Below are 8,984 nucleotides of genomic sequence, written 5' to 3' on the forward strand. Positions count from 1 at the left end.
TTCAAAGAAATGAAACTGTCCTTTTTTTTATTTGGAAAGTTTGTTTCAATTTGCCTAATGATTCATTTCTAATTAAAGTCTTCTCTACAGATCATCTGTCTTCTCTTAAATCAGTGTGTTTGCGCTTTAGCTCGTCAGCAGACATGAACAAACGAGTGAGTTGATGGATGGTCAACCACAACATGTAACTCCACCAGTACCTGTTGCTCTAAACAGGTAGCTTTAAGTAGCAGTAGTAGTAGCAGTAGCAGCAGTAGTAGCTAGAAGTAGCTCAAATCTGTGGTTTTCCTTTTTTTAGTTTTTTACAGGTAAAAATGCCTTTATTTTCATTCATTTTTTTCCTCCCTCCTTTTTCAAAATAGATCCTTGACTTTCTCTTTAATTTGGTATTTCCTCCTGCCTCTGGTACGTCTTATTGTACTTCCTGTCATCACTTGTTCTTTGACATTGCTCTGATTTCTAACTTTTACTTCCGAAAGAGAATTCCAGTTCACAGGACTTACATTTTTCTGGGCGATAGTGATGAAAGTGTTGACGTTGACCCTACCAAAGGGGGCGCCACAGAAAAAACTTTGGGAACCACCTGATGTCTGAACCCAAAATAAGAAACTATTTCAGGTGAAACGGATGTAAAGGATGAAAAGTATCAGCCTTACATTTACATAATGGACTTTTGGTTTTATCAGCAAAGTTTCAAAGGGGTTCAATAGTAAAATGGATCTCCTTTATAGAGTTTCCTGACATGTTGCCTCCTCTGTTACAGTGCCTCCAGATAGTTGTAAAGAAAATGTATGCTGACCAAATTGTTGTGGGTTTTATTGGCTTCTTAAAGAACTGTAAGGTATTCAGTTTAATTTTCTTTACTAGACACAACTGAGAGAAAATAACACTGGTCAGTGAATGTTGATTGTCAGTCCATATAAATGTTGATTAATTTGTACTTTGAAGGAAACTTCAGTCATAACCACTATGATGATGTCATGGTTCAACTTCTCAGTTCAACTTTATAGATTCCAATAACAACAACTTAACATCTGTCACGTCTGAACCGATAACCAGAGCCAGACTTTACTACAAGTACACACAATAAATGTTGTACACTAAGGTGCATGCATGTGTGTGCTATTTGTGTGTGTGTAGTGAGCCAGTAGTTGCACTGTATGGTGAGGTGCGTCAATGTGGAGGATGAGTGATTACAGTGGACAGTAATCCTGCACTTGGATTAGCAGATGGTATTAGTAGGAGAAGCGGGGGCGAAGACCACAATGGCGCCACCGTAATGACACAAGCCTGCGACGGCCCGCACGTTCATTTTTTTCCTCCCTCCTTTTTCAAAATAGATCCTTGACTTTCTCTTTAATTTGGTATTTCCTCCTGCCTCTGGTACGTCTTATTGTACTTCCTGTCATCACTTGTTCTTTGACATTGCTCTGATTTCTAACTTTTACTTCCGAAAGAGAATTCCAGTTCACAGGACTTACATTTTTCTGGGCGATAGTGATGAACGTGTTGACGTTGACCCTACCAAAGGGGGCGCCACAGAAAAAACTTTGGGAACCACCTGATGTATGAACCCAAAATAAGAAACTGTTTCAGGTGAAAAGGATGTAAAGGATGAAAAGTATCAGCCTTACATTTACATAATGGACTTTTGGTTTTATCAGCAAAGTTTCAAAGGGGTTCAATAGTAAAATGGATCTCCTTTATAGAGTTTCCTGACATGTTGCCTCCTCTGTTACAGTGCCTCCAGATAGTTGTAAAGAAAATGTATGCTGACCAAATTGTTGTGGGTTTTATTGGCTTCTTAAAGAACTGTAAGGTATTCAGTTTAATTTTCTTTACTAGACATAACTGAGAGAAAATAACACTGGTCAGTGAATGTTGATTGTCAGTCCATATAAATGTTGATTAATTTGTACTTTGAAGGAAACTTCAGTCATAACCACTATGATGATGTCATGGTTCAACTTCTCAGTTCAACTTTATAGATTCCAATAACAACAACTTAACATCTGTCACGTCTGAACCGATAACCAGAGCCAGACTTTACTACAAGTACACACAATAAATGTTGTACACTAAGGTGCATGCATGTGTGTGCTATTTGTGTGTGTGTAGTGAGCCAGTAGTTGCACTGTATGGTGAGGTGCGTCAATGTGGAGGATGAGTGATTACAGTGGACAGTAATCCTGCACTTGGATTAGCAGATGGTATTAGTAGGAGAAGCGGGGGCGAAGCCCACAATGTCTCCTCTGAACTGACACAAGCTGCAGCAGCAGCAGCAGCAGCAGCAGCAGCAGCAGCTCTGAGGGCCTCACGTCCTTCTGCTTTACACCACACCAACACACAGACACACACTGCCAGGGCCACACGACAATATGATTTGATGAGTAGCAGTAGCACGAAAAAAAGTGTCTGACTCTTTAGGATGGCTAGGACATTATCATAACAATAAATAGACCATTTGTAATATATGCAAATGTACATTTTTGTCCTCATACTTGTACAATATTATCCATAGTGTACCTTGCACAAAAGATGACCTGATAAAGTTTAACCTTGCTGGAGGTAAATCTGACCGAAACTGCAAATGAATTTCCTTCCACAGGAGAATAATTTAAAATACCAGTTTGGAAAACCTCTCATATTCAGTTACAAAGTGATGAACACTATCCATAATAATGTTTATTTACTGTTTATACAAGGACAAGTAAAAAAAGAAGTTGTAAACCAATTGGATTCAATCTTTATGTATAGTATACGTATTTGTGAAGTTGAGGTTGATAGTTATCAAGGGTTCTTCCGTAGCATCCATGATCGAGGTTAAACTGACATCTGGTGGACAGGTTTCTACATAACAGATTACTCGACTAAATGTGACTAAATGAATGGAAAGCCCTAAGCGCGGACAATTATAAATATAGTTTAGATTTCTCGTAACTATCATGTTAAAATGTAAATTATTATTTCTGTCTGTTTACCGTTACTTAATCATTTGAATTGATATGCAAAATTTGATCTAAATTTGTTGTATATTTATGCTCAGTTGTTGACAAAGACTGCAGGTGATAATGCCAGGTGATTGGCATTAGCCAATACAACGAATGACTGTTTTGTTCTTTTTTGTCAAATTAAAAGATAACATGAAACAGATGAAAGGTAGACTTGATGTAATGACAGCATTTCGTTCGTTGAACTGGCCCCCAAACGCCTTAAAACTAAACAAACCATGCAAATCCAGTCCATGTGGTGTCAACATTAACCGCTGTGCGGCAGTAAAGTACACATATACCGTTGAATCTATTTACAATTTGCAGCATGAAGTAAAAAAGAATGCGGCGCTTTAAAATAATCTGTGTAAATTGTCATTCAGGGGACAAAATCGTTAAATTATTTACTTTAACTATATTTAACGTCTACCGTTTAACGTAATCAGTTGTTGTTCATTGAACTGATGTTTTTATTTCGCTAACAAGACAAGTATTAACATTTTGTCCAATACAAAACAAGAAAAACGTGCAAGACATTACACTTTTTAACATTTACGATAAATAATACAGAAAAATATCAGGCATATTCATTTAAAATTAAAATAATATATGTTGAAAGAACAATTAATAGGATTTAGAGCGCATTTCCTTCATAACTTTAGCTCTTTTTCGTCAAAATAACATTGAAAGCCACGATTTCTGATTTCATTGAACGCAGCTTTGCACAACCTGGATGTGTTTCCAAAGGTCAGTCCGTTAAGTTTGTTTTGGAACAAACGGGAAACTAAATTGCAATTTAAAGCAAATTAAATATAGCTGTTTAAGAATATGGTACAAACTGAGCGTTCTACATATATGCTAATAGGCGTCCCCGGTTTACTCTTTATTTATTTGTCCTAATCTAGCGTGTCGTTAACAGCACTTCAGCACTGCAGCTCAGTTTGTACAGTCTCAGTCGGCAGAATGCTCCGTGAGCTCTATCCCTTTGTGGAGGACAGTTTCAGTCGCTTCCCGTCGCAGAGTAACATTTACGGGCTGTGTCAGGCCGGGGAGCAGGAGTTGCTGGCAGCCACTCTCAAAGGAAAGGTGGTGTGTTTCAGATACCAGGAGCTGCAGAACAAAATAAGACCCGTTGCCAAAGAGGTCCAGTTCACATACATCCCAGGTAATTAAAAAAACAGTGGTTTGGTAGATGCCAGCCTAGATATAACTGGTATTTTAAGAAGCAGTCAAGAGAGCAAAAAAGTACTGGATGATGGTACAGGGTTGTACAACGATATCAAAACAGTGATGTCAGGTTTATGGAATGAGTTACAGATAAGTTCAGTGCAGGGGTGAAGATACATCAAGGTTAAGCACTAGGCATCCTTTTTATTGCAGTAGTGACAGTCAGGTTGACAGATAGGTCTTTAGGACTGTCCTAAATACAGGAGATTAAAGGTTACTATGTGTGCAGAAGAGAAACAGTAGAATATTTGGACCAGGTATTGGGCATATTTATCTATATGATATAAATTGAATTTATTTTGTCTTCTTTTAGTTGATGCAGAAATTGTATCCATTGATGCCTTCAACAAATCTCCACCCAACAGAGGCCTGGTGGTCGGCATTACGTTTATTAAGGTATTTACATAGCTAAATAAATGTGTTAGCATTTAAAGCATTGGCATGCATACAAAATGCTAACAATGGTAAATTCCCTCCAAAATAAAAGCACTAAACCTTTGCATTGATTGATTTCCACCAGGACTCTGGTGATAAAGCCACTCCTTTCCTAAACATCTACTGTGATTATGAGCCCGGTTCAGAGTTCAACCTGGAGTCTATAGCTCGTAAGTGTAAAGCACAATCCCAGTGTGTCTGATATTCACTATACCACACTGTCTTTACTGACTGCTAGTGTTTCTGTAAACAGAAAGTTGTTTGAATCTGGAGCTGCAGTTTACACCGTTCCAGCTGTACCACACTGAGTGAGTTCACTGCTCTCATTAAAAACAAACCAAATATTTATTATGACAAAAATGAAAAGAAAAAAGTCTGCTTTATGAAGTGATTACATGAGCCCCTTTAATGTAGTTTGAACTCCTTTCTGTAGTTACATGAAAACTTTTTTCATTAAAAAATGTATAAAATAAAATGTGACTATATTTTGTTTTTAGAAAATCTGCAGAAATAATCTCTCTTTCTCTCTCTCTGTCCGTCTTTCTTTGTGTCAGAGTGCAGTGTGAGGATGGTGGCAGTGAGACGGTGTTTCTACTCAGCGGCCATGACCAGAGAATACACCTGTATAAGGAGGTCAGCTAATTTGAAGACATAAAAATCTTTTTCTATCTTATAATATTAAGTATGGATATTTTATGTATGCAGTGCACTGTTTATTTTTCTTCTAGAGGCTTGGTTAAAATGTCAGCACCTACTTTTAACGTGACATTGACATGACATTGACATGATTTATTTGACCCTGACAGTATGTCCTCTGTTTCCAACAGAATGCCTCCCTACACCAGTTTGAAGAGCAACCTGTGGAGAAACTTTTTCCTGAACTACAACAGCTGCCTAGCAAGTCAGTTGCTCTGTGTTTCGCTCTGCACTGTGTTGATAACGGTTCTAAACATTTGGTAATGTTTTGATCTTATCTTTGCCAAAAGTCTAAAATGTAACACAGACGATAAAGTAAAGTTGTTTCTAACTTATCCACAGAAAATGAAAGTACATAACTAAATAGATTCTTCCCTTCTCTTTCTTTGGTGGGTGCTAAGTGCTACTCTTTCACAGTGTGGTCAAATTGGATTCTTTGAAAACAATTTGTCCATGAATACAAACAAATGTATGCTTTTCTTGTCACAGAGTGCTATAGCAACAGAGTTTTAGTTGTAAAATTGTAAAAACATCAGTTGTCATAATAGACCAGTGGATCTTGACGGATCAGGAAATATCTGTTTTGTGTTGTGTTTATGGCTTTTGACCCTCAGTGCTGTACTTTTTTTACAGTGTTCTCTGGATGGATGTGTTGAATTTAGCAGACGGCCGGCGTATCTCAGCGTTCGGCTGTCAGAACGGCTGTGTTGTGCTGGCTGTGGTAAACCAGACTGGACCAGGTGGGTGCGTTATATATCAAAATAATGAAATTCTTTACATTTAAACAATGAAAATTGCGGATAATTGTTTGACCCTTTTTTGACTCAGACAGTTAATCACTCTTTAAATTTGCTAGTGCAGCACATCAATGTTAATAATCAATAGTTGTTGGCAGGTTTTTAGAATATCATTTGATTTATCAGTGGCATTTCTCATCAAATTGAAATAAAATCAAAACTTCATCTCGTAGCACCTTGTCTGTTCCTATTCTGAACTCTCCTGAAGCATTCAGATGTACAAGGAGGTCCTGGACGTGATCAGTCTTCTTCCTCTGTAGCACATGATTATCACCACAGTCACAGACGGCCACATCAGGAAAAGAAAACTTTCTTTTGAGTCATCGACTTCATGTACTTGACTCACTGCGTTTATGTCTGACTGCTTCAGTCTCTTAGGAAATAAAGAGGAATTAAACGGCCTCACTGCCTCCATCCCACTCAGTTACATTTAAACAAAATCCAATATTTAAACCAATACAGTCAAGTCTGCTCAGCATTTATGCACTGTTGTTTTTACCGCTTTCCATTTGAAATGAAGTGCTGAGAACGTCCAACGAGGCAGCAGCAATAACACAGGCTTATTGGTGAAGTGATGCAGCTCAGAGTTGAACAGTGGGAGTCTCCACTGACAATTACAGCATCTCTACACTCATGAACAGGGATATTAATTATTTTTCATTCAACAGAAATTTTAACGATCATACAGACTAGACAGTGGTAATAAATTCAGTTCAGCATTTGTTATGAACAGATCTAAGCAGGAAGTCGGATTTAAAGAGGCTTTTCATTGTAGTTGATGTATGTCACACGGAGCGACAACTTATTTACTATTTCTCAATGTGTTTTGATGATCTTGTCTGTTCTACTAGAGGTTTTGCAGAGCTGGAGGGTCCAGTTTGACAGTCCAATCTCTACAGTCCTGCTGTTTCCTCTGAACGTCTGCACAAGCAACGACACGGGTATTTAACTGATCTGCAGGTTTATTATTTATTTTATTCTGTTTTTTTGTAATCTAAATATGGCTGCTTTTTTGTTTTAGGTGTCAAAAAGGAGAGCTACAACCTTCTAGTTACCAGCACCATTCAGGTGGCAGTTGTGTACAGGTAAAAACCAGATAGTCTTCTAGAGGTCCTACATCTATATTTGAATGCAGTTTAAATAGCGAGTATTCAGGGGAATGGGGTTATTGTTGGTAAAAACTGACGTGTTGTACCTTGTTTTTCTAGTGTATTTTTCTGTATTTTCTGTGGCATTTTCATCTTGTAACTTTAATGTATTGGTAAGTGTGAAGAGAACAGTAATAATTGGCTCGGTGTTCTTTTTCAGAGATGTTCAAGAGTATGGTTTGTCTCGCTCTACATGTCTCTCTGAAAGTGACCACTGTGACGCAGTGCTCTGCGCTCTGGTCATCGACCTGGATTTTGATGGACAAAAGGAAGTCTTACTTGGTACATATGGACAGGTCAGGAGTTCTCTTTAAAGATCAACTGTTATATCTGTGAGGAGAAAAATCTGGAAGTTTTTGTCCAGTAAATTGCTACATACAGTATTTCACTGTTAAAAATAGACTTAGTAGTAAATTAGGCTAAAAACATTATATTGTAGTACTAAAATACTGTTTAGTGGTTGTAACAGTGAGATATTGGACAAAAGGTAGTACACCAGGGCAATACATTAGTTGGCAAAGTGTTGAACTGTTGATTATCTTCTGAAGTAAAGGTTTGTTTTGTTCAAATTTGATTTTTGTTTTGCACACTTAAAAGCAACGACATCTACTGTGTGTATCTACAGTCTGTTGTGACAGAGGAGGACAAATGTGAAACATGTTGACATTTCATTATCTTCACCATCACTATCTATTATCATTCTTCCACTGTTACAGCTGAGATCATCAACAGCTTTACGCCTGATTTAACACGAACAGTAGGAGCAAAAACTGATGGACTGTAACAGGGAGGGACGTGTCGTGATCAACTGATGCTGCTGAGGTGTTGAAAATAACAGTACTGTCCACGTGTCTGCCCTGCAGGAACTTCAGTGCTACAAATTCAGTCCGGCAGGGAGTCGACAGTTTCAGCTGCAGTGGAGGCGGAGCTTCACCAGTCCTTTGCTGTCCATCAACTATCTAGATTTGACAGGGGACGGTGTGAGAGAGCTGGCTGTTCTTACCCTGAAGGGACTGCATATCTTACAGGTGTGTGTGTTACTGCATCACTACACTTGACCAAAATTATAATCTGCATTACTGCAGGGTGACTTTTACTGACATCTACTGGTGAAGAGCAGTGTAAGATGCGAGGGATTATTATATGTATATGTATGCATGGCTATTAATGCAGCCATAGCTCATCACCCAGCACACCGTCTCACACCTACCATCACTCATCATGTTTGATGTTGATATTGTTTGTCTGTGCAGCACAGCCTCACCTGCACTGCTGATGTGGTCCTGGAGCGACTAACACAGAGGGTGTCAGCACTGACAGCTGGCTGTGGGCCAGTGCCAGCCAAAGTTCAAGACTCCGAGGAGAAAGATGTTCTAGCGAAGACCAAGGAGTGTTTTGCTCATACATCATCAGAATGAGCAAAACACCGGCATTCTTTCCCCTTTGTACCGTTATTGCTTTACACTGTGCCTTGAGATTTCTCGAAGGTGTGTCTCTTCCTGCAGAGTCAGCTGTTGCCATGATTACAGACATAGGGAGAAGGTTTACTGTCTCTGCTAGTTATTAGCAACAGGTCCAATTCATGCAAGTACTGTAACATAAAACCTAAAACCTATAACATAAAACATAATACAATTATACATTAAATATACTGTACATAATACAATTATACATTAAATATACATGACATC

At 38.4% G+C, this 8,984-nt stretch overlaps 1 protein-coding gene across 1 annotated transcript; it reads left to right on the forward strand.

The window, feature by feature from the left end:
* Nucleotides 1-3,586: 3,586 nt before the first annotated feature.
* On the forward strand, nucleotides 3,587-8,899 carry kptn (kaptin (actin binding protein)). The gene is made up of 13 exons (XM_008332496.3): nucleotides 3,587-3,737; nucleotides 3,896-4,155; nucleotides 4,531-4,613; nucleotides 4,738-4,822; nucleotides 4,906-4,960; nucleotides 5,207-5,285; nucleotides 5,480-5,553; nucleotides 5,982-6,088; nucleotides 6,997-7,086; nucleotides 7,167-7,230; nucleotides 7,454-7,589; nucleotides 8,157-8,321; nucleotides 8,547-8,899. The coding sequence occupies exons 1-13, from the start codon at nucleotides 3,724-3,726 to the stop codon at nucleotides 8,709-8,711; spliced, it is 1,377 nt and encodes a 458-aa protein (XP_008330718.1). The 5' UTR covers nucleotides 3,587-3,723; the 3' UTR covers nucleotides 8,712-8,899.
* Nucleotides 8,900-8,984: the final 85 nt, after the last annotated feature.

The sequence above is a fragment of the Cynoglossus semilaevis genome, chromosome 19, assembly GCF_000523025.1.
Source record: "Cynoglossus semilaevis isolate Cse_v1.0 chromosome 19, Cse_v1.0, whole genome shotgun sequence".
Taxonomy (NCBI): domain Eukaryota; kingdom Metazoa; phylum Chordata; class Actinopteri; order Pleuronectiformes; family Cynoglossidae; genus Cynoglossus; species Cynoglossus semilaevis.